At 35.6% G+C, this 24,888-nt stretch overlaps 1 protein-coding gene across 6 annotated transcripts in view; it reads left to right on the top strand.

Annotated features, from left to right (window-relative positions):
* Positions 1–24,888, top strand: part of SCN9A (sodium voltage-gated channel alpha subunit 9) — a 128,820-nt gene that overhangs the window by 45,681 nt on the left and 58,251 nt on the right. For 3 of the 6 annotated variants that reach the window (XM_084891581.1, XM_084891584.1, XM_084891580.1), the window contains exons 2-10: positions 7,567–7,873; positions 10,279–10,397; positions 11,011–11,100; positions 11,691–11,819; positions 15,424–15,515; positions 16,546–16,749; positions 18,823–18,886; positions 20,694–20,835; positions 23,201–23,407. In XM_084891581.1, coding sequence (XP_084747707.1) covers positions 7,616–7,873; positions 10,279–10,397; positions 11,011–11,100; positions 11,691–11,819; positions 15,424–15,515; positions 16,546–16,749; positions 18,823–18,886; positions 20,694–20,835; positions 23,201–23,407 — 1,305 coding nt within the window. In that variant the 5' untranslated portion in view covers positions 7,567–7,615. Of the gene's footprint in view, positions 1–7,566; positions 7,874–10,278; positions 10,398–11,010; positions 11,101–11,690; positions 11,820–15,423; positions 15,516–15,642; positions 15,725–16,545; positions 16,750–18,822; positions 18,887–20,693; positions 20,836–23,200; positions 23,408–24,888 lie in introns of those variants that run through there. The other 3 variants (XM_084891583.1, XM_084891582.1, XM_084891585.1) reach the window with 3 other exon arrangements.

The raw sequence follows: 24,888 nt of genomic DNA, 5'->3' as shown, positions 1-24,888 counted from the left end.
CTGGTGGAGTTGTTAAAACACAGATTCCTGAATCCCAACTAAGAAGTGCTAAACTAGAATTTTTGAGAACATATAGGTAAAATTGCATACCTAACTTAGTGCTCTGTATATAAAATTTGTCTTAGAGCACTAGTTAAGTATACAATTTTACCTATATGTTCCCAAAAATTCTAGTTTAGCACTTCTTAGTTGGGATTCAGGAATCTGTGTTTTAGGTAAAATTGCATACCTAACTTAGTGCTCTGTATATAAAATCTGTCTTAGAGCACTAGTTAAGTATACAATTTTACCTATATGTTCCCAAAAATTCTAGTTTAGCACTTCTTAGTTGGGATTCAGGAATCTGTGTTTCAACAACTCCACCAGGTGATTCTCATCATGAGAGAAGGTTGGGAAACACTGATCTAGTGCACATTTGTAGAAAGTTATCATACCAAACATGACTTTAAAAAAATTGATCAGCATTTCTAATGGGTCTTTCATTAATCAAAATGATGCTATTTTGTCCTTGGTAAAATATTCTATTAATTATGACCCATCTTAATTAAAAGTAGTTAGAAGTATAGGTCTATTATAACTTAGTTACATTATCGATAATGGCATTGTATTTATTTGATAAAGCCAAATTTACTGAGACATTGTTAATTTTATATAACATCAATGAATTCTACATCTGTGATTTCTTTTTTAAGTAATCTTTTTCATCCTGGAATAGTTTTAGATTTATTGGAAATTTATGCAGATAGGACAGAGTTCCCATGTACTCCATACTCAGGTTCCCCTATTATTAAAAATTTACATTAATATGGAGCATTTTCCCAAATTAATGAGGCCATTCTGGTAAATACTATTATTAATTAATATCTTTAGTCACCTTTACTTAGTTTTACCCTACTGTCCTTTTTCTTTTCCTAGATCCCATCCAAAATACTGTATTATATTTCACTATCCTGTCTCCTTGGGCATCTCTAGGTTCTGGCAGTTTCTCAGATTTTTCTTGTTTTTGATGATCTTAAGCATTTGAAGGTGTACTGTTTAGGTTTTTATAGAACATCCCTGACTTGGGATTTTTCTGATGTTTTTCTCATTATTAGACCTAAGTTGTGAGTTTTGGGGAGGAAAACTGTGTGTAAAAGTACCATTTTCATCATAGCATGTCAAGGGACTATATTACCAACATGAGTTATCACTGATGATGCTAGGTATAAATTATTTTAAAATGCTTTTTTTTAATGTTCATGTATTGATTCCTTTGTGGCCTAAGAATGCTTTAAAAATGGTGTTCCAGCCAAAACCAATATTTGTGAAAAATAGCTTTATCTGTTTTCAGAGCAGTGACATTTTCGAAGCAATTTTTCAATTTCCAACAGGGAGCACCAATAAAACATTCTATTTTACTTGTTTTTACATTTGTCCACTATCTTAAATAATTTAGATCTGACCTAATTTGACTCAGATTTTGGCAGACATTCAAAATGATTTATTGGACCAATTTTAATTTTGTAAAAATAGAATTTAAGTTAGCTACAGGTAAGGGAATTGATGGTGAAATGTAAAACAGGGCCATAAATTATTATAGAGTTATGAACATATAATTACTCTCCTGCTTCTTGGAATAATAAAATATTAAATATTAATCCTTTTAATCACAGTTGAAAAAACAAGAGACTCAAAGATTTCTTGTTTTTTACAAGAAATGTTGAAAATTGCCAATGAAAGCTGCTTCCTAAAGACATTTTATAAAAAAATAATTTAAGAGAGTAATTCCATTTTTAAAATATAAATTTCATATGTAATGCAAAGTGCTGATAATCATTACAAAAGCACAATTCTTATGATAAGAGTATATGGATATAATACACACATATCCAACTTGAACCAAAACAGAGTTGACACTCTGACAATAAATTAATTTGGAGCCGCAGTTTGTAGTTGCAGAATTAGGAACTAGTTGTCTAAGTATCTGTTAATATGAGATAAGGTGGCTGAAATAATTATGAGAACAAAAAGGCCTTTTTTTGTATGTACAATATTGTGATCTCACTCTAGAGAAGATGCCATCATAATACTATTAATAAGTGGAAATGTACCATAGCTGGTTTTGCTCAGTGGATAGAGTGCTGGCCTGTGGACTGAAGGGTTCCAGTTTGATTCTGCTCAAGGGCACATGTCTGGGTTGTGGGCTCAATCCCCAGGAGGGGGCATGCAGGAGGCAGCCAATCAATGATTCTCTCTCCTCATTGATGTTTCTATCTCTCTCTCTCCCTCTCCATTCTTATCTGAAATCAATAAAAAAAAAAAAATGTTTAAAAAAGAGAAGTGGAAATGTAATATGTTTTTCAAAATTACAAATTAAACATAAATATTTATTAAATATGTTAAAATTTGTCAAATCAGTTTAAGTGCTTTTCAAATACACTTGAATAAAAAAACGACATTTTTCCTTGTAAAAATTTAAAAAATAAGGAAAAATATTAATAAAAATTAATATAAATACTCCATAATACCTCAGATAAGAATAAGCTTCATTAAACATATTGTACATTTAATTTCAGATTTACTTTACATACATTTTAAAAATGGAAATGAATATACAAGTACGTTTGTGTGCATCTAACCTGCATTCCATTAATTATCCATTATAACTTTGTTTAGAATTCATTTAATAGTCATTGGGAGCATTCTTTAGAGGCTACTGAGTTGCTCAGTTTTTCATTTTATGCTCATTTTTTTTATTTAATGAAGCCCTGAATATTAGATTTTTGGATCAATTACAATTTTTCAATATTATAAAAACATTGTAGTAAACATCTCAGAAATGTTGGAGGACATCTGATATTATTGCTTTTGAATAAATTCCTAGAAGGGAAATCATTTGGCAATATAAATGAATCAACATAGCTAAGGTTTTTTATGGGTATTGTGAAATTACACTTAAAAAAAAGTTGGTACACATTATTTATTCCCATCATCCAGATAGGGGGTAATGATTTTTCCTATACCCTCCAGAATGGTGGCAGACTCTGATCAGGGTCTCTTTGACTTACTTTGCAAAGACCCTAATATTAAGCAAGTGCTTAGAGTCTTCCTTTACTTTAGCCTGATCAGGAAAATATATCCCATGCATAGTACCACTGGCACCCATCACCACAACCCCCAATATTTATACCTACTTCAGTGATTCAAAAACTGTATATTGAGAATGTGAGTGAACAGAGAGAGAGATTGAGGGGAAGAAAGGGAGGGGAAAAGGGAATAGGAACACTGCAGAATGCAACTGCTGTTTGGACATTTGAGTTCAGGACATATTTACCTGAATTTCTGTCAAATAATTTTTGAAAGAAGTGACACTCTCCACTTGAATGCAGGATATATAATTCGTTAGCCATCTTTTCTCCAGGAGATTAAGCCTGTGAACAATGAAAGGGTCTGTTGAGGGAGGTAATCTCTCCTACTCTCCTTTATGATCTCTAAAGTGTTGAAACTCTTCTAAGCCCAACTGGCAACTGCACTCTCTGCCTTATTTCTCAGGTGGATGTACACTTTCTAAAAGGCTCCTAACTTCTGGAATCAGGTTATCTGGTTTGTGACCAAAGTTTTATAAACTGTCCCAAGCTTAGCCTTTGAGTGCTAGAACTAAACTTTAGCTTCTCTTGAATTAATATTAAACCAAAAGTAATTCCATATTCTGCTGAGCCTGTAGAGACTCAGGTGGTTGATACTGAGTATGTGCATTTGTTTCCATTTTAGTAAACTTTATTTTTCACTTCTCAAGACAATTTTCACATATTTTATGATTCCATTTTTAGCATATCTTTGTAGGTTTTATTGAGGTGTAGTCTCTATACCATAAAAAGCACCCTTGAAAGTGTACATTCAGTGGTTTTTAGTATATTTACAGAGTTGTGCAACCACTGTCATTATCTAATTTTAGAACATTTTCATCACCTCCCAAAAGAAACCCTATTCCCATTAACCACTAACCTTATAACTATTAACAGTTACTCTCCATCACCCCACCAACCAACCTCCAGGAAATAATAATCTACTTTTTTTTTTCTCTGAGGCTATGCCTATTCTGGACATTTCAAACAAATAGAATTATACAGTATGTGGCTTTTTGGGTTTGGCTTCTCTCACAGGGTTTTCAGGGTTCATTGATGTTTTAATATGTATATTTTATATTTATATATATCATACTTATGTATCTTTTATGTATTATTTATGTTTTAATATGTATCATATTTTCTTTTTATTATCAAATAATATTCCATGGTGTGGATACACCACATTTTCTTTACCTGTTTATCACTTGATGGACATCTCAGTTCCAGTCTTTTGGCCATTATGAATAATGCTATTATGAACATTCATGTAAAAGTTTTTTTGTGAGGCCATATGATTTCAGTTCTCTTGACCACATACCCAGTAGTGGAATATCTCTTGTTTTTATCTACATTATTTTTAGAAAGTCACCTCAACTTTAGCTTTAATTGAAATATATGTCTGTTCTTAATCGTGTTGAATTTATAGAAATAATGGACCCCTTTCAGTGACTTTTGGTGGTGGGCACATGGTCCTATATACAGATTTTGTAAGTTAGTAATCCACACATGAAACCTATATGTTCATGTTGACTAATGTCATCCCAATAAAATAAAAACAAAGAAATAATGGAATTAATAATCTTAGTAAAATACCTTAAAACAAAGGACAAACCAGCAAACATATAGTCAGTTAACTATTGAATTATGTCAACAAGCAATATCAATTGCTTGTGGCTATCAGGTAGACTGAGTTATTATTTGTTCATAATTACAAAAGTCTATAATTCTAAATCTATAACTGTTCTTATTTCCAAAAATGTCATTGCATGGCTTTTAACATATTCTCTCCCATGAGATGTTGCTATATATATCTAAGTACTTATAAGAGGCTGGTAGCTCTCCACTGTTGGAAAAACTGATAAAAGAACCCAGGAATTTATATCAGAAATATATACAGAAGAACTTATGCTTAAGTCAGAGGAACTCACCTCCTTCTGTTACCACTCTCTATATCTCTGTCCGTTTCTGCACCAGGATATACATAAAAAAGTGAGAGTTATTTTGGCTATATTCTTCTTTACCACAGAGAAATCAGGTTTGTCTTTGCTGAATGATCTGGTGTTATTGGTGTCCCTTTTTAGAATCTAAATTCCTTCAAGACAAAAACAGTGTTTTCTCTCTAGTAGTTCTAAATATCATATATTATAATATACCCAGATTAAGAATTTGGTAAAAACATTGCAAATGAAGGTGGGTTAGGAAATTTAAAAGAAATGTAATGATACATACCAAAGCAAGAGGCAGACTCAATTGTGTGATAAATGATAAAAAGGGCTTTTTTTTTTTTTTTTTCCAGAAAGCCAAATCAGCTTTATAAAGTTTAAAGCAGATCATTACATTACAAAATGATTAACTTTTAAACTGATTATTTTTAAATTGATTTATTGTTTCTTTTTAAACTGAATACATTTCTGTTAAAGGGACTTTATATTGATATATTCTGCTCAAATAATTAAGGGGAAAATGACCTATTGTTTTTTTCTAAATATACATGAAATCTATTTTGCTTGTCATGGGTACAGGAGAAACTTTGAAAATAATAATTCATTTCTGCTTCTAAAACGTATTTTACAAAATCTTTTGTAATGTTGTTACTACTGTGATCCCCTTACTTTTTATATTTATACTAGTGGCCCAGTGCACAAAATTCATGCACATTAAAAGGGAACTAATTAGCCAAAACTGGTTTGGCTCAGAGGATAGAGTGTCAGCCTGCGGACTGAAAGATACCAGGTTTGATTCAGGTCAAGGGCATGTACATTGGTTATGGGAACATCCCCAGCCAGCAGGGGGTGTGGAGGCAGCTGGTCGATGTTTCTCTCTCATCAATGTTTCTAACTCTCTATATCTCTCCCTTCCTCTCTAAAAAATCAATAAAATATTTTTAAAAAATAAAAATAAAAGGGAATTAATTAGAGGAAATATTTTAATATTTTTATTTGCCCTTTCTCTATAATAGAAGTGTAAGAGATGAAAGGAAATTAGTAAAATGTATATGAAAATCTCCCTCCTGTCAGAGTCTGGGTTGTGCCACAGGACCCAGAGTCAAGTCCTCGCCCACCCACACTTGCATTTTGAAATCGCTTGAGACCCAGACCTGGCTGACCCCACCCCCACTGAGCAAGACCCAGACTCAGCCAGCCCCAATCCCATCAAGCCCCACCGGGTGAGGGGAACAGCCTCAAGTCCCTAGGCCCGGCGCTAAGGTGAAGGGATGCAGCCTGAGGTCCCACTGCCTGGCACTGGGGTAGGGGGGATGGCTGCAGATTCCCCGTCAAGCCTCTCCGGATGGGGTCAGGCACCCTGAGGTCCCGTGCTCCAGCCAGGCACCACAAAGCCTCAGGTCCCTGCTGATCAGTGGTTACATGTCATGCTGTGATGACCATTTGCATATTAGCCTTTTGTTATTATAATTGGAAAATAAAAAAGCAGACTATGGCTCCTCTTCATTTACCCTCCCTCTGTATGCGATGATGTCACTTAATGTACAGCCTTTCAAGCTGTTCACAGAGAGTTGGCATGGTGGAAGTTAGTGTGTCCCGATTCTCAGACAACCCTAATGCCAAAAAGAAAGAGTTTTCACTTTCTAATGCAGGCGTTATGAAGGTATCTTGACCCATTGAAATAATATCTGTTATTTTTTTCAATAACCTATTTTTATGCTATTTATTTGGAAAATTCCAAAATAATAATATATAGAAAAGTGAATATTCTATTTTTTTCTGTAGTTTTTTTTTTAATATTTTGTATTCATATATAGGTTAATTAAGGAAGTCATGGTTTGAATGCATATTCTAGGGCTATTTTTACTTTTTTAATTGAATCACAAACATTTCCCAAATTTCTCTTCTTTGTGCTTTCCAAAGTATTTTCCCAAATTGTTTTTATTCTGTTTTTAATTCAAAACAGAAATTTATTTTTTCTGATTTGTGAAGGGATATGTATGTATTATAAAATAAATAGATGTGTAAAATAGAATAGAACAGTCTTCACCACCTCATTCACAGAAATGAGTTTCCCCAAAAGAGAAACAGGGTTTGTGAGCATGTTATGAGAAGATCAGAGAGGTAAGAGGAGAAGCTGGGGAGTGGAGCTCTCAGAGCATTCTCATGGAGTCTTTTAAGTGAAGAGAGTTGAGTTGAAACACCTAAAATGAAAATGAAGGAAATTCATTGTTTTTCATTAAGTTGTCACTTTTTTACTTTAAAAGCAGTGAAGTGTTAAGTTCAAATTTTAAAACAAAGGTGGCTAGAAAACATGGAAAATGTGTTGCACATAATAGTCACTTAATAAATGCTGCCTTAACATGCTGATAATTCTGTGAACATCATGTTTTACAGTTGAAACCAAAAGGTGGTTTATTAATAATAATTATTATTATTGCTGTTCTTACTATTATTTTGATGTGCCATCATTGGTTGGCAAACACTTAAGGCTTTATTTTTCAATTCCCACTTAGGCCTCTTATGAAGGAGCTGAAGGGGAAATAAAACATACAGGATGAAAAGATGGCAATGCTGCCTCCCCCAGGACCTCAGAGCTTTGTCTACTTCACAAAACAGTCTCTTGCCCTCATTGAACAACGCATTGCTGAAAGTAAAGCAAAGGAACCCAAGGAAGAAAAGAAAGACGATCATGAAGAAGGCCCAAAGCCAAGCACTGACTTGGAAGCTGGCAAACAGCTGCCCTTCATCTACGGGGACATCCCTCCGGGCATGGTGTCGGTGCCCCTGGAGGACCTGGACCCCTACTATGCAGACAAAAAAGTGAGTTTACTGGGACTGCAGTGGTGCAATCTCAGCCTCTTTCTGTGTGGAAAGTGAGTTAAAATTGGAGTGGAATTGAGGGGAAATCCACATCATGACTAAAATATTCAAGTAAATACATATGTAGGATATTCAGAATATCTACTATATCTACTTTTTCTAATTTTTGTTGAAACTGGTTCTCTCTTACCATTTTGATTTCCTTAATCTTTTTCTTAAAATATATTTTATTGATTTTTTTACAGAGAGGAGGGGAGAGAGATAGATTGCTAGAAACGTTGATGAGAGAGAACCATCGACCAGCTGCCTCTTGCACACACACCCACCGGGGATGTGCCTGCAACCAACGTACATGCCCCTGACCGGAATCAAACCCGGGACCCCTCAGTCCGCAGACCGACGCTCTACCACTGAGCCAAACCGGTTTCAGCGATTTCCTTAATCTTTTAAAAGTGTTCAGTATAATGTTATTCCTTCTTGGACATGCCTTAAATGCATACCAGTAGGAACAAAACAACTGTCAATTGACAAGTCATGGGGATATATCCAGAGTGCATTTTGTGGAGGTGACCGCTGACTCCCTGGGGATATAGAAGATTGCTCAATTAATAATGAAGTTTGGAGAGCTGCTTCATTTCCAGTGTTGGAGAGAAGGAGGAGTCCGGGATGGTCAGGGATGTAGGGCATAAATCAGAAAAATTTCCATTGTTTCAAGAAGAAGGGAAAAGAGTATCTTATAAAATTACCCAGACAGTTGAGGAGAGAAAGGCTATTGCAATGGATAAGGACAAGAAGTCTCCCGGATAATTCTGACAGACATATGACCCTATTCCCTCTATGCTCTTATATACCTCCATTTGTATTTCTCTATATGATTCAGGAACACATCTTGTCGTTAATATATTAGAGTTATCATGTTCCTATTGCTTTTCTAGAAAGTTCCTTGAATGCAAAACTTATGCCTCATTTAAGTTCAAACTCCTTTCATTGCCTCTTACACTATAGTTGCTCACTACACAATTGTAGAAAATAATGGATGAATGAATTTTAAGCACGGTATATTGAAATTTAAGAAAACAGTACTCATACTCAAACACTAGGTATTAATTTTAAAACTAATTTTCAATGTGAAAGTGAACTTTATGTTAAATTATGTTTAGACATAAAACATACAGTGAAAGAAACCAGGAATATTAAAAGGGCATCCAAAAACAATAGATTCAGATTCATTTTCTTGAGAAGAGTGTCATCTGCAATTAAACATCAAGATATTCAAACTTATGTCCCCAATTTAGAAAAATATTGACTACCAGAAGCCCACTCATTAACTTGTATAAAATGAAGATTGAGTAACAACAATAAAAAGACCAAGTCAACATGTTCTAGTGAACACTAGTAATTTGCCTGCCAGTGCAGAAATGTAAGACAAGGATTTGAACTTAGACTTTCTGATTCTCAATCCAAAAATAGTAGTTTTGTTATTGCTGCTAGTTACTTATTTGGGTTTTAAATGTTTTAAGAATGTTTAGTTCTATTTGTATCATTTTTTAAAAATTACCATGGGTAGTAGCAAGCACTTTAATTTGTGTCCTTTTATTTTTAGCTGTTATTAGTATTTCATCTAAAATAGAAAAATTGATCTGGGTAGTAGGATTATTCCAACTCTAATATTTGTGAAAATATTTTTTGAAGGAATTAATATTTTGGAGCACTTTCTGCTAACCATAACAATAGCCAACAAGAATTAAAAGTCTCAAGGTGTTGCCTAGACTGGTTTGGCTCAGTGGATAGAGCGTCTGTCTGGGAACTGAAAGGTCCCAGGTTCGATTCTGGTCAAGGGCATGTACCTTGGTTGCAGGCACATCCCCAGTGGGGGTGGTGCAAGAGACAGCTGATTGATGATTCTCTCTCATCAATGTTTCTAACTCTCTATCCTCCTCCCTTCCTCTCTGTAAAATAATCAATAAAATATATTTTAAAAAATAAAAGTCTCAAGGTGTTATGGTAAAAATCAGGAATAGATAGTTTTTAATTGATTTGCTCACAATGCAGTGTAGTTAGTGAAGGAAGTTGTATTTTAAACTAATTCCAATGGCCACAAGTTATTATTACTGATGTGGGTATTGAAGGGATATAAAAAAAGAAAAGATACTGTATTTTGGGTGCTCTAAGCAACACATACTCATAAATAGTTCACTTCCTAACCTGCTTAGAAGTGATGGGCTTGCAGTTCATTGGCCAGCATGATACATGTAGATGTTTCAGTGGTACTGGAACTGCATTGCTTGAGCCTGATGGCAGTGTTACTTTAATATGACACTACCACAGAGAGAGGAAAATTGCTGAGATTAATGTACTAAGTTTTGGATTCTCAATTTCATCCTGTTTTCTTTTTGATCCTGCAGACTTTCATAGTATTGAACAGAGGGAAAGCAATCTTCCGCTTCAATGCCACACCTGCTTTGTACATCCTCTCTCCTTTCAGTCCTCTGAGAAGAGTATCTATTAAGATTTTAGTACATTCATATCCTTTTTAAAATGCTTACTTGCAATGGTTCTTTAAAATGTAGTTTTTGTTCTCTTCTTTAATATAGATTTTTTAGTCCTTTTGTACCTGAAAAGACTGTTTTTGGTTTATCATTTCAATATAATTTAGTATAGGTCAATATAATTTAGAGATTGGAAGAATGCCATTTTTAAAACTAAGGGTAAATTACTCTGACCTATTACTCTCGTGTTCAAGGAGATTTTACAAAGTCTATAAACTTATTAATAACTAGAGACCCAGTGCATGGATTCATGCACCAGTGGGGTCCTTTGGCCTGGCCTGGGGCATTGGGCCTAAACCAGCAGTCTAACATCCCCCGTGGGGTCCCAGAATGCGAGAGGGCACTCTGCAAAGTTGCTGTTGCTCTGCAGCTCCTGCATTGAACGTCTTTCCCCTAGTGGTCAGTGCACATCATAGCTGCCAGCCAGTTGGCTGGTCAGCTAGTTGGCCAGTTGCTTAGGCTTTTATATGCATAGATTATTTTCTAAGGAAAAGATTTCAACAGGTGTTATTATTAAGTAGATAATAGATTAGTACATTAATAGATTCCTGCCATGGTCGTTCATTATATTCCTTAACTCTAAGCTACCTTGTTCGGCATGCTTATCATGTGCACTATTCTCACGAACTGCATATTTATGACCATGAGTAACCCTCCAGACTGGGCCAAGAATGTAGAGTAAGTGGGTATATGTACATTTTAATATGGTCTTACTGGAATCATTGTTATCCTTTCCTTTTCCTCCCGGAAGTTGTTCCATCTACAAAAATTGTGTTATTTATCTTCCCATGTTATATAGTTTCTTTTCTTTCTATTATTATTTTCTCTCCTATGGTATTCCACCTGACAGCAGTAGAATAGAATATTTAGAAAAGAATAATTAGATGATACAGTCCTTTTCAGAAGAATGAATGTATGAGACATTCTGCCTGTTGTTAGAAATGTTATATATATATTTTTATCCTTGGCTATATTCCTGATAGGATCAACATAGGAACTTTTCAGGCATACCTAAACCTATGTTCTTAGTAACTTTCAGTCCTTCTGTTATCTAGGAGAGTTTCCAATATGGACATTCTAAGGTTTTTTTTTTGAAAGACCTTGACTATTAGTTTATTCTAATAGTTAGAGTGGGTCCATAATCCAAGAGCCACACTGCAGTAGATGCCTTCCCTTGATTAATCAGGAAAAAATAAATTATAAACATTCACCTAGTGCTGTATTTTTTTTTTTTCATATTTAACATCCCAATGGGTTCTTGTGTCTAGGTACACTTTTACTGGAATATACACTTTTGAATCACTTATCAAAATCCTTGCAAGAGGCTTCTGTGTAGGAGAATTCACTTTTCTTCGTGACCCATGGAACTGGCTTGATTTTATCGTCATTGTTTTTGCGTAAGTACTACATTCAGTTTTGCAAATAGCAAACTCATGAAAATCACAGACAGCACAGTATTTCAGTAAGAACAATGCTTATATTTAAATAAAACTGTATAAAAGCTAGTCATTTGTTGGAAAATACTAACTTTCATAGGGAGATCATTTCTCACTTGAATGTGTATGGCATCATTAAGATTGATCATCTCCCTCTGCACCCAGCACTTGGATGGACAGTCTATGTGGTGCCAATTAAGTTCACACATTTTCCAAGCTCTTACTTAAAAACTAATAAAACTTGTTGGAATCACAGGAAAAAAAATAGGTCTTTAATTATAAGTACAGTTCTCTTTTTATTAATATATACTGTTCAAGTGCTAATATGTATATTAAATTATAGAAGTATCACCCTAACTGGTTTGGCTCAGTGGATAGAGCATCGGCCTGCGGACTGAAGGGTCCCAGGTTCAATTCTGGTCAGGGGCATGTACCTTGGTTGCAGGCACATCCCCAGTATGTGCAGGAGGCAGCTGATCAATGTTTCTCTCTCATAGATGTTTCTAACACTCTATCCCTCTCCCTGCCTTTCTGTAAAAAAATCAATAAAAATATTTTTTTAAAAATATATAAAAGTATATATATAAAAGGTTAATATGCTAAGTGTCCTTCCCTCCATCCTGGTAATGATGTCACATAGCAATGCACAGCTACCTCTCCCTAGCGACAACTAGCCTCCTTGCAGTTTCTTCAGCCCAGGAACAGGACTTGCTTTATAGTCAGTGCAAACACTTTACACTTTAACCAAATGTCTATGAAGCATTTCCATGTGCCTCATCTCATTTGATCCTCACAGAAGTCCTGGAGTAGGTAGATATGACACTCAATGGAATCCTATTTTCTTTTCATTAGCCAGAAAACAGAGATTTTTGAAAATTTAGAAATATGACCCAACTGAAAAGAAGTAAGAAATAGTGGAACTTGAAAATGACTTCAGGTTTTCTCATTGTGCAGAATAGTCAAACACTGCTGCAGTTAAATATTTTGCCCTTTGTTCTCTCTCCCTGTGTGATCTATAATAATAATAATGGGCTTTGTGTTGATATTTACTGCTGTGTTGCTAACAATTACCTGAAAGAGAAGTTGGAGTGCTTTACTGGGTTGGAAAAAGTTTAGCTAAATCAGAAAGCAGGTCTAACTAAGCAAGTTTGTTCTATATCTATAAAAGGCTAAGTTGACTCGCACGTGCATGATACATATAAAGCTCTCACTGGTGCCAATCGCATGCATGTGTTTTGATATGTCATTGTCTATCATGAATTTAGTTGACACTTCTATTATAGAGAAAGGGCGAATTCAATATTAAAATATTTCTTTTAATTAATTTTTTTCAATGTGCATGAATTTGTGCACCGAGCCACTAATATCTGACGTAATAAAAGAGTAATATGAAAATTAACTATCTCTCCTCTACACCCACAAGTTACACCCACAAGTCACACCCATCAGCCAATTAGAGCAAGCATGCAAATTAACCCCAACCAAGATGGCTGTGGCCACAGAGAACAGGAGGGAGGCTTGAGTTTCTCTGGCAATGGAAGAAACCAAGCTTTCTGCCTGCCCTAGCCAGTTTAAGCCTCCACTCAAGGCTAAAAAGTTTCAATTATAGAAGATAAAGAAATCCAAACAGAAACAGCTGCTGCCACAGAGTGAGCAGGAGGCTTGGCTCTGCTCCAGGCTACAAAGTTTCAATTGTAGAAAGTAAATATATCCCAGATACCAGGGCCTCTGCTTGGGTCACTGGGGGAGGGGGCGTGGCTGGCCTGTAAACCACCACAGTCCCCTCGCTCAGGCCACCGTACGCCCCAAGGGAACCCTCACCCTGATCTGGGACACCCTTCAGGCAAACCAGCTGGCCCCCGCCCTTGCACCAGGCCTCTATCTTATCTAATAAAAGAGTTATATACAGATTGACCATCACTCCAACACACAATATGGCTGCCCCCATGTAGTCAAAGATCCTGCCTCCATGTGGACACAAGATGGCCACCACAAGATGGCCAGCAGGGGAGGGCGGTTGGGAGGCACCAGGCCTGCAAGGGAGGGCAGTTGAGAGGGACCAGGCCTGCAAGGGAGGGCAGTTGTGGGTGATCAGACAAGTAGAGGAGGGCAGTTGGGAGGCACCATGCCTGCAGGGAAGGGCAGTTGAGAGGGACCAGGCCTGCAAGGGAGGGCAGTGAAAGGCAATCAACCATGCAGGGGAGGGCAATTAGGGGTGACCAAGTCAGCAGAGGAGGGAAGTTAGGGGCAAACAGTCTGGCAGGGAGCAATTAGACATCAATCAGGCTGGCATGAGAGTGGTTAGGGGGTAATCAGGCTGGCAGGCAGAAGCGGTTAGGGGCAATCAGGAAGGCAGGCGAGCAGTTGGGAGCCAGCAGTCTTGGATTGTGAGAGGGATGTCTGACTGCCCATTTAGGATTGATCCTGGGACCCTTGAGGGGTCCTAGATTGGAGAGGGTGCAGGCTGGGCTGAGGGACAATCCCCACCCTGCCCCCTGTGCACAAATTTTGTGCACCGGGCCTCTAGAATTTTATAAGGGCTGTCACTGCATATTAAACCTAACCTTAATGCATTGTATATGCATTACACATGCATCCACAGTTTATTTTCAAGGAGAAAAAGATTAACATATAATTGTAATTTATTCACATGGTGACTTTCTTCCAAAATATGTCAGAAACATTTTTTAAAATTTTTAAATCTCAAACCTAGATAGAATATTTTTGGTTCTATCGTTTTGATGTAAGAGTAGTGAATGTTCATTAAGAGAACTTAGACAAAAACGAAGGGTCTTTAGATTTCTGGTCTCCAGTTCCCTCACCCCCTGTCCCACCTCCTTGTCCATCAAGTTCCCTCCTTTCATGATCACACATGACTGCAGTTGTAGGTACCACTAACTGGTGAGACAACATTGTGTCAAGGCTGCCACTTCTCAGGGGGTGTCTCCTTTATTATAGTAATAGACTCTACAGACCATAAAATTTACTCCTTTAAAGTATAAAATTCAGTATGCTTAGTCTGTTCCCAAAGTTGTGCAACCATCACCACTCTCTAATTTCAGAATATTTTCATCACCTCCAAAAAGCAGTCACTTCCATTTAAACCTTCCCCTCCCCGCTTCCAGCTACTGGAAGGCACTCATCTATGTTTCATCTCTATGGATTTATCTACTGTAGTCTTTTCACATGAATGGAACCACATAGTATGTGGCCTTTTGTGTCTGGCTTCTTTCACTTAGCTTACAGTTTCCCAGGTTTGCCACTGATGTTTTATAAGATTATTAAATATCTATATAACCATAATGTTGAGATCTAATGCCTAAAGCATGTTGTTTATTTGGGCATTTAAGTGTACGAAACCATTTTAATAATGTATTTACATTTTGCTCACATCAAATATGTCAAATGAGATCTATTTAAATTCGATGAGGTATGGTAGGAAAGAAAAGGTTTGCAGAACTATATCTTTAAGACTTTCCAAATGCAGGAAATACCTTGACTAAAGGCACAGGTAAGTATCATAGACTCTATCTAAATTCTGAATGACTCTGATTTAATTCTACAGGTATTTAACAGAATTTGTAAACCTAGGCAATGTTTCAGCTCTTCGAACTTTCAGAGTGTTGAGAGCTTTGAAAACTATTTCTGTAATCCCAGGTAAGAAGTGATTGGTATGAAGCATTAGGCCACACATAACTCCAACTATTTGGGAGTTGTCCTTTGTGTCTGTGTGTGTGTTGTCACTGTGTTTGTGTATAAACTCCCCTATTGCAGATATGTGACAGAATTTGTGGACCTGGGCAATGTCTCAGCGTTGAGAACATTCAGAGTTCTCCGAGCACTGAAAACAATTTCAGTCATTCCAGGTGAGAGTTAAACACGAGGGCTGACTTTGATCATTTGGAGAAAAGACAAGAAACACTCTCTTATGCAAATTCAATGGATCTAATTTCTTATGTTTTTCAGAATCCTTATTAAAAGTCAGCCTTTGAGTTTAATCAGTTGCATGGGTCTTAGAGGATGAAGATGGCCATGTGGCTCACATCTCAACTTGAAATTTTCTCTCCTGTCTTAACAGTTCATTTTCCATTTGACTGATTCAGGAATGAAAATTTCAATTTGTTTACATTGCTTTTCATAGAGTTAAGAAAAGAGAGAGAAAATATCAGCATGAAGGTATTGCATGACATATTTCTTTTATCTTTCCTCAACAAACCATTTCTTAACTGAAAATTAGTAAGTTGTCACTATACATTGCAAGTTAGCCTCTTTGTGTTCGTACTAGTATATAGAGAAATGGTTTGTTTGACAAGAATTTACTGAATTGACACTTTTAAAAGCTTATTTTTTTACAAGTGAATGTGGATATGGTTTGAGCAACCAAATTTTTTTTTTTTTGGAAATATTTTACAATTTCTAATTGTTTGTAATAATATTTGGAAATATTTTACAAAATATTTGGAAATATTTTACAATTTCTAATTGTTTGTAATAATATATGGAAACAATATATAAAAACCAGTAAATCCACTTTTTTTGGCCTCATGGGCTTTTTTTAAGTTAGGCTATTTAAGGTCACTGACTTGATATAATGCATGCATTTCCAGGAAAGCTGTGTTTGTGTCTGTTTCTCATTCAGAAACTTTATTTCATTATGAATACCTTTTTACACACCCTCTGCATTCAGGCCTGAAGACCATCGTGGGGGCCCTGATCCAGTCTGTGAAGAAGCTCTCAGACGTCATGATCCTGACGGTGTTCTGTCTGAGCGTGTTTGCGCTGATCGGCCTGCAGCTCTTCATGGGCAGCCTGAAGCACAAATGTCTGCGGGCTTCCCTTGAAAATGTAACATCAAGCATGCTGGACGACCTTGATGAAGAGCTCTACGGAGGTACGACTGTCCCTGCAGTGGTTCAGAGGTGGAAATAAAGCTAAAAGCACGCATCTCTTTGAAGGCTAAATGTTGCTTTCATTTTAGTTATTTCAAAATTATTCAAATATGTCGAAAGTTGCTATAGTGTGAATTTGTATCATATTATATTTTTAATCACTCTCCCTGGTTCAAAGCTTTTTAGCAGTCCTTTTATTGGAAGCATGAGGTACTTTCATAATTCTTAATTTCTGTAAAATTTAAAAAAAGAATAAATTTGCTCTAGGGAAATCAATTTAGCTATGTCTTAATACTATTAATTATTACATTTCATCATAATATATATTTTTATGTATTTAATTTTATTGTATAATCTTTACCTATGCTTATTTTATAGTGTAATTTATTCTGTGAGAATATAGTTATATTGTACATGTATATTATACTTATAACTATAATAGTATGATATACTTACATTAGTTATAATATAGTGATATATCAATTACTACATATTAAAATGAATGTCTTAATAGTATTTATAAAGAGTTCCATACAGCAAAACAGTTTACTCAGATTTATCAGCACTACCCTTATATTATAACCAATGACAGATTTTACAGTTCTTGCTAATGGCTTCTTCAGTCTCATTAATGCATCACACCAAAGTTTAATTTATCGGAGCTAGTTCTAAAAGGTATCATATCAGATGATCTACACACATTGTCTCAGAAGTCTGCTAAATTCACAAGTATATTTTAGAGTATGTTACAGAAAGCACGAACTTTTATGTCTTCTAAACAATTAATCCCTAATATAGTTTTTCTCAAGTTTGGGTGAGAATGCATGCAATCTAGCAAGATCGTGCTTTCTCACACTTGCAATGTGTCTGTATGATGTTGCCTGCATGAACGGATAAACCTTAAAGATCATTAGACCCAGAGTGGGCTGTAAATCAAGAAACCTTAAAATGTAAGTGCCTGTGATGGAAGGAGATCAGGAAGTAAGGTCAGGATTCTCCTTGGATAATAAAGAATTCTATACATCATTTTTTTTTTTTTTTTACTTTACTTGTCCACTCAATGGAGAAGATGAAAGCAAATAAAATGTAGCTAATATATTTAAAAAGTGTAAATAAAACCAAAAATATATATAATCTAAAACAAGAAAACGGAAGGTTTTCAAGTAAAATGTAATTTATTTTATTTATTTATTTATTTATTTTTACTGCAGGCTTTTGATGAAGAATTTAGCATATTTTTCTTATTTTTATCTTTATTTTGTCAGTTTCTAATTTTTGTTAATACGATCTTACATTTTATTTCCAATATCCAAAGAATTTTATTCCTCAATTCATATGCCGTAAAAGTAATATATCATCTATGGTAAATTATTTACATTTACATACTCTTTTGTGAATCAATGTACAACTTTTATTTAAACAACTTTTTAAAAAAATATATTTTATTGATTTTTCACAGAAATGAAGGGAGAGGGATAGATATCTAGAAACATTGTTTGAGAGAGAAGCATCAACCAACTGCCAATGTACATGCCCTTGACCAGAGTCGAATCTAGGACCTTTCAGTCCTCAAGACCAATGCTCTATCCACTGAGCCAAACCGGTTTTGGCACTTTTTTTTTATTAGTCCTTTTATTCTTGGTTACAGTACTGAGTTTGGAATTTGAATGAGTTCTTTTTAAACCTTCTGAAATGGCCTCAAGCAATTTTTCTTTCAAAAACAGTAAAAAGAGTCCCTGAATTTTGTAATGTGTCTTTATATTGCCTTTACACATGAGGGACAGCTAAACCAATAGTAAAATATTATTCCATAATCATTTGTCTCAGTCCTATACATTATTCTTGATTTTCTTCTGAAATATAGGCTTAGAGAGGAGATGTTTATTATCATGTTTATTACCATTCATTGCCTGGCCCATAAGAGCTTATCAATAAATATTTGAGGGAGACTATATGAGAAATAAATACATACATATAAGCATACACCTAAATGTGTGTAAATGTCTATATTAATTAATTTGCTTGCTGCAGCTTACCTTCCGTAACCTTTTACTGTTCAATTTCTTCCCACACAGACTATTTTTATTTCTTGGAGGGATCTAAAGATGCTCTCCTTTGTGGTAACAGCTCAGACGCAGGGTATGTAGTATTTATTTTTAGTGTAAAGACTTAAAAAAAGAAAAAAGAAAAAACATACTTATTCAGATTACTGATAAGAACCTTTGATTCATATTGTTTTTACATATTTCATGGCATCATTTAATTCCTTCTGCCCCCACCGTGAGTTCAGACTTTATTCCGTTCATAGTTATGCATACCTTTAAACGTAAAAATTGGAGGTAGTGTCTAAATAAAAACAAGATATACATAGTATAAGCCTTAAGACAATAGAAAAGAAGATTTCCAGTAAACCCTCCCAAACTTTGGTTGGTTACTTTCTAGCTTTGCTTTTTTCTGAAGAAAATCAAATTTTCTTTCCATCCTCAAATTCTTCTCATTCTCCAATCAAGTGTGACTGATAGGTGACTGAATGCAGTGAAAGTTGGGGCACTCTAAAAAATAAAAGCATCCCATGGGCTTGGGTAAAGATATTTTAAGAATGTCATATTAATGCAGATATCCACCTTGCTATTTCTCCTGCACACCAACTTTGTTTCTGCTGCAGTATTTTGTATTTGTTCTCCTTCTGCCCAGATAGATCTCTTCACATGCCCTGGAAACATAAAAATAGAGATGATGAGGTGGCTGCTCCCAAAGATACCTCAGAACACTGTTTACTTGGCATCATACATACCAACCCACCAGTTTGAGAAAGGAAAAGAGTCTTAAGGCTATAAATCTTACACAATTGCTATGTTTTGACTATTCTTTACATATACATGTATATTCTTTACAATAATATATATAATACACTGAGTTGCCAGATTATTATGATCTCTGAATGCATAATAACCTGCCCCCCCTTCTCTCTCTTGTCTCTCTCTCTCTCTCTCTAATATATATATATATATATATATATTAGAGACCCAGTGCATGAATTCATGCATGGGTGGGGTGGAGCCAGCCTGGCCAAGGGGAGGGGACATGGGCAGTTGGCCGGCCTGCCTGCTGGTCAAACTCTTGGTCTAGGGGACAATTTGCATATTAGCCTTTTATTATATAGAATATACACTGAATGGCCATATTATTATGCATTCAGAAGTCATAATAATCTGGCCACTCAGTACACACACACACACACACACACACACACACACACACACATTATTGTTTATAGAGAGAGGAAGGGAGAGGGAGAAAAGGATAGAAACATCAATGTTGAGAGAGGATAATTGATTGGCTGCCTCCTGCATGCCCCCTGTTGGGGATCGAGCCTGTACCCTGGGCATGTGCCCTGACCTGGAATCGAACAGTGACTTCCTGGTTCATGGGTCGATGCTCAACCACCCAGCTACACCAGCCAAGCTGCTTTGACTATTCTTTATTGTGATTCACTCCAAGAATAATAAAGGTGTGTGGGTGGGAGGAGAGATACTTTTGTTAGAGGTCGTTAAAGATACAATAATTATTATTTAACATCTGGTGTATGTTTCCAAGTTTTAATAGTGATGATGATGATGATGATGTAATAGCAGCTACTATTTATCTATGTGCAGGAACTAGGCTAGGTAATTTGCATACATTATCTTCTTTAAACTTAATAACAATCTAAACCATTCGAGATAGGTGTTATTATCTTGTTTACACAAAAAGAAGGCACTGGCCTTGGAAAAATTTAAGTAATTTGACAAATTTACCAACAGCAAATAGTAGGGGGTAGGATTCAAACCCAGTTCCTCCTAACTCCAAAAAAAATGTGTTTTTGGTTAAGTTTCCCACATTTCTGTAGGACTATTTAGCTTGTATTCTGAAGCCACTCTGACTTGTTATTCCTTTTCTCATGTAGTCAGTGTCCAGAGGGGTACGTGTGTGTGAAAGGAGGCAGAAACCCAGACTATGGCTACACGAGCTTTGACACTTTCGGTTGGGCCTTCTTAGCCTTGTTTAGGCTAATGACTCAGGATTACTGGGAAAACCTTTACCAACAGGTGAGTGCCAAGAGAAACATCCTTTGCATAATCTGATGTGTGGCTCTTGCCTGCTTTAAATATGTGATGTCTTATTCAATTTAGAGTGGAGAAAACTCTATTGTCTTATTACTAAAATTAAACATTTTCTGCTTCTAGCACTATTAAATGGATAGTTCTTGAATGATAAATTACTTTATTATCTTTCCTGGACTTATTTGATCTCTAAATATCTCATGTCCCCCTTTGTAAATGTAGTATCCCATAATATCCTAAGTAAATAACAAGAAATATATTGTAATATTCTCTCCTATCTCTCTTGAACAAACTATGCTTTCCTAATGTACCTTTGTGCTTAGAATGCCCAACAGCCAGGCTGTCCTATGCTCACCATGCTTTATTTTTTGAACTCCCATATACAATTGTTATAGACTTAATTGCATGCCTCCAAATTCATATGTTGAAATCCTAACTCCCAGTACCTTACAATGACTATATTTGGAGTGAGAGCCTATAAAGAGGCAATTGAGTTAAAATTAGTCTATTAGGGTGCATCATGATTCAATCTGACTGTGGTCTCCTGAGAAAAGAAGATTCAGACATGAGCAAGAGAGACACCGGAAATACACACAAATGGAGAGAAAAGGCCATGTGAGGATTCAGTGAGGAGGTGGCCATCTGCAAGCCAAGGAAATAGGCCTCGGGAGATACATACATGCCAGCACTTTCACATTGAACTCCCAGCCTTCAGACTGTGAGAAATACATTTCTGTTGTCTGAGCATTTTGCTATGGCAGCCATAGAAAATTAACATAAGAGTTAAAGACTCAGTTCACTTCTCTACATTCTCTTCTAAGTCAATGGCTCCTTGCTCTAGACCTGCATGCCCTTTGCACATTCTTCAGTCTAAAGCATCTATCTCTTCTACTGCAATTGTTAATTCACATGGTCATCTCCCCTGACTTCAATGTGATCCTCTTGGGCCTTTGGGCTCTGTCTTTTCCCCAAGAGGAAGGAGACCAAAAATGACTATTCTGATTTATAAATACTTAAGAGACCCAATGCATGAAAATGCATGCTCTTGGGGAGGGGGTCCCTCGGCCCAGCCTGCACACTCTCGCGGACCAGGAGCCCTTGGGGGATGTTTGACTGATAGCTTAGGCCCACGCCCCCAAGCCACAATCTGGCCTCCCTCTGCAGGAGGTGACGGGCTGGGCGACTGGGGGATAGCACTGGCCAGTGAGTGGCTATCAAGAGGCCAGCCCCATCCCTTGATCGCCCCTCCACCTCTGCCAGTCACTGCCCCCTGATCGCCCCCTCCTTCCTCTGCCCACTGGCATCCACCTTGGCTGGCCTGGCATCACCTGCTCGCCGGCCCCGCCTCTCCCCCTCCCCCCCAAGCCAGTCATTCCTCTGGTTGGTCAGTTTGCACAGGATAACCAAAACTTTTCTCACTTTTCCACAGATTCTTCTTTTGGCCTGTTTTATATTTATTTAATTTTTGAGAATATTATAAATGAACATAGAAAGGAAATACAAATATAAAGGAAAAAAGAAATATAAATGACTTTTAAGTATGCAAAAAGATATTCACCTTTTCAGTGGCATAGGTTTTTTTACCTGTCAGAATGACAAAGATCAAAATGTAAATCAAAAGAGAAATACTGTCTAAGATATGTTGAGGAAGACATTCCTGGGAACCCCTGGAGAGAGTAGCATTGGAATTACTATGAAAATTAAAGTGAATATACCTATTGAGCTAACAATTACTCTACATACTTAGAATTTATCCAAGACAAGACAACATTAACTGATAGAAAAAGGATTTGAGTAACTAGGCATCAGAGATAGGACTTATTTTTCATTTAATATCTGTACCATTTGAATTATTTTTACCATTTTCATTGTTAAATTTTTAGTAAATGTTAATTAAAATAAGAATAATATGGGTAAATAAGTTCATATGATGGTATCTATCTTTTATGATCAAAATGCATCATCGCTAGTATTTCTTGTTAAAGAACAAATTTTAAAATTAAAAGGAACTATTTATCTAGTCCTATAATTTAAAAATGAACAAAGCAGTTAATTTTTTTATTAATTTTTAGACTAGAGAAAATTTTTTCAGGATTATTCTACTTAATAATAACCAAGAATTATACCTAATTTCAGTACAAGTTTAATTGTTATATATTTTATGCTAAAAAGTACACATTTTAATACTGGTTGTTGTCCATGAAGATATAATTTTATCCCTTTATAGTTTGGTAACATGAGATTATGCAGAACTTCCCAATTTGCTCATGTTTAGTATGTCATTCAAGTTGAAACCACTTACAAAAATACCTTTTTTGTTACTAAAATAATGGTTTCCATTTTCCCCTAGACACTGCGTGCTGCTGGGAAAACATACATGATCTTCTTTGTTGTGGTGATTTTCCTGGGCTCCTTTTATCTAATAAACTTGATCCTGGCTGTGGTTGCCATGGCCTACGAAGAACAGAACCAGGCAAATATCGAAGAAGCCAGGCAGAAAGAATTAGAATTTCAACAGATGTTAGATCGACTTAGAAAAGAGCAAGAAGAAGCTGAGGTATTGTTATTTGGCTTAACATTCTTGCTAGAAGTAGAAGTGCAGAGGGAACGCAGAGGCCCTGTGGTCTGTCCTCCACCTTCCCCAGGGCAATCTTCCCTAATGGATTCCTTTATATAAACAGAATCTTCATTCTGGTGCGGTCGAAGGAACCAATTCTGGATTGAGTTAAATTGACATCTGACCCAGTCCACTTTCCCCCATAATCAGCACAGAGAATGTTCTGTTTCTCCTAAACCTGTTACCTGTGATTTCTCAGTGTCTGGGCATTGTGCAAAGTCCTAAAACATGATGTATTTCTCCAGAAAATTTGTTCAGAAAGGTTTAGGAGAAATTATTTTAATGTTAATGTTAACAGATACTCTACGGGTAGAAAGAAAAATGGGTACCAATTTTTTTTTAATTTAAATATTTTTAAAATAAAATGTGCACTATTAAAAAAATATATACTTATGGTTGTGACCACTTTGGGCTAAGTCACAAATTTTTAAGGATTTCTCCTTAATCCTCTCTCCAAAGGGGTAATTTAGTGGAAAAGTTTGAGAAAGTTTGTACTAAGAACTAAAATTTCAAGTATTCTGCAAATATTAACACTCATTTGATAGTTTGCCTAGTTAAATCTCTTCAAGGAATCAAACCCATTGAAGAGAGATTAGCAACCTATAATGCAGAGAAACTTGATGCAGAAAAAATGTTCATGCAGTATTTTAATAATAGTAACTATTATAAAGCATTTACATTTTCAAAAATTAGAAAATGGTTAAGAGGGTTATGATACTTTTGTACCTTAGAATATTTTTGAGCCATAGAATTATGAGTTTTAAGAATATTAAGACAGGAAAACATATTGTTATAACAATGTATTAAGTAGTAGAATATAAAATTGAATATAAGACAAAAATTTTAAAAATTATTTATATAAAGACTGGAAGAAATAGTAATACCAGTTATTTTGGGGGATGTAGGATTATTAGTATTTTTTTATTTTTTATTCACAATACATCTTCAAAATTTTACAAGGATTTTTATTCTATAAAGATTATCTCAGGAATTTCCTAGGGCACTCCTAGAAGTCTCTTTCATTTCCTTGGGATATTATTTTGTGATAATTAATTTTAATTTCCAGATAATTTATTCTTCACTAAGCTATAAAGGGCCTGATTCTTTTGATACTATTGCGTTAATTATCTGAACAAAATATGCAAATTATCTTATCACATGGTATGCTTTATGTTCCAGAATTACTGAGTAAAACTTTTGCATATATTATGTAAAGTTGCTTTACTATAAATATAGTAATAATATGTAATAGTAATAATATGTAATTCCAGAACAGAACTTAACATTATTATAGTTCAGGAGAAGCAATGAATACATACTTTGTACTAGTAAGATCTCTGATCATAGTGTTAAGAAAATGACATTTCTTCTCATACAAGGCACATGATTATATGCACAATATAATTAAATTCATGGTAGAG

The sequence above is a fragment of the Pipistrellus hanaki genome (assembly GCF_964339955.1).
Source record: "Pipistrellus hanaki genome assembly, chromosome: 8".
Classification (NCBI taxonomy): Eukaryota; Metazoa; Chordata; class Mammalia; order Chiroptera; family Vespertilionidae; genus Pipistrellus; species Pipistrellus hanaki.
Note: the sequence above shows the minus strand (reverse complement) of the source record. Positions and strands in the feature narration are given on the sequence as shown.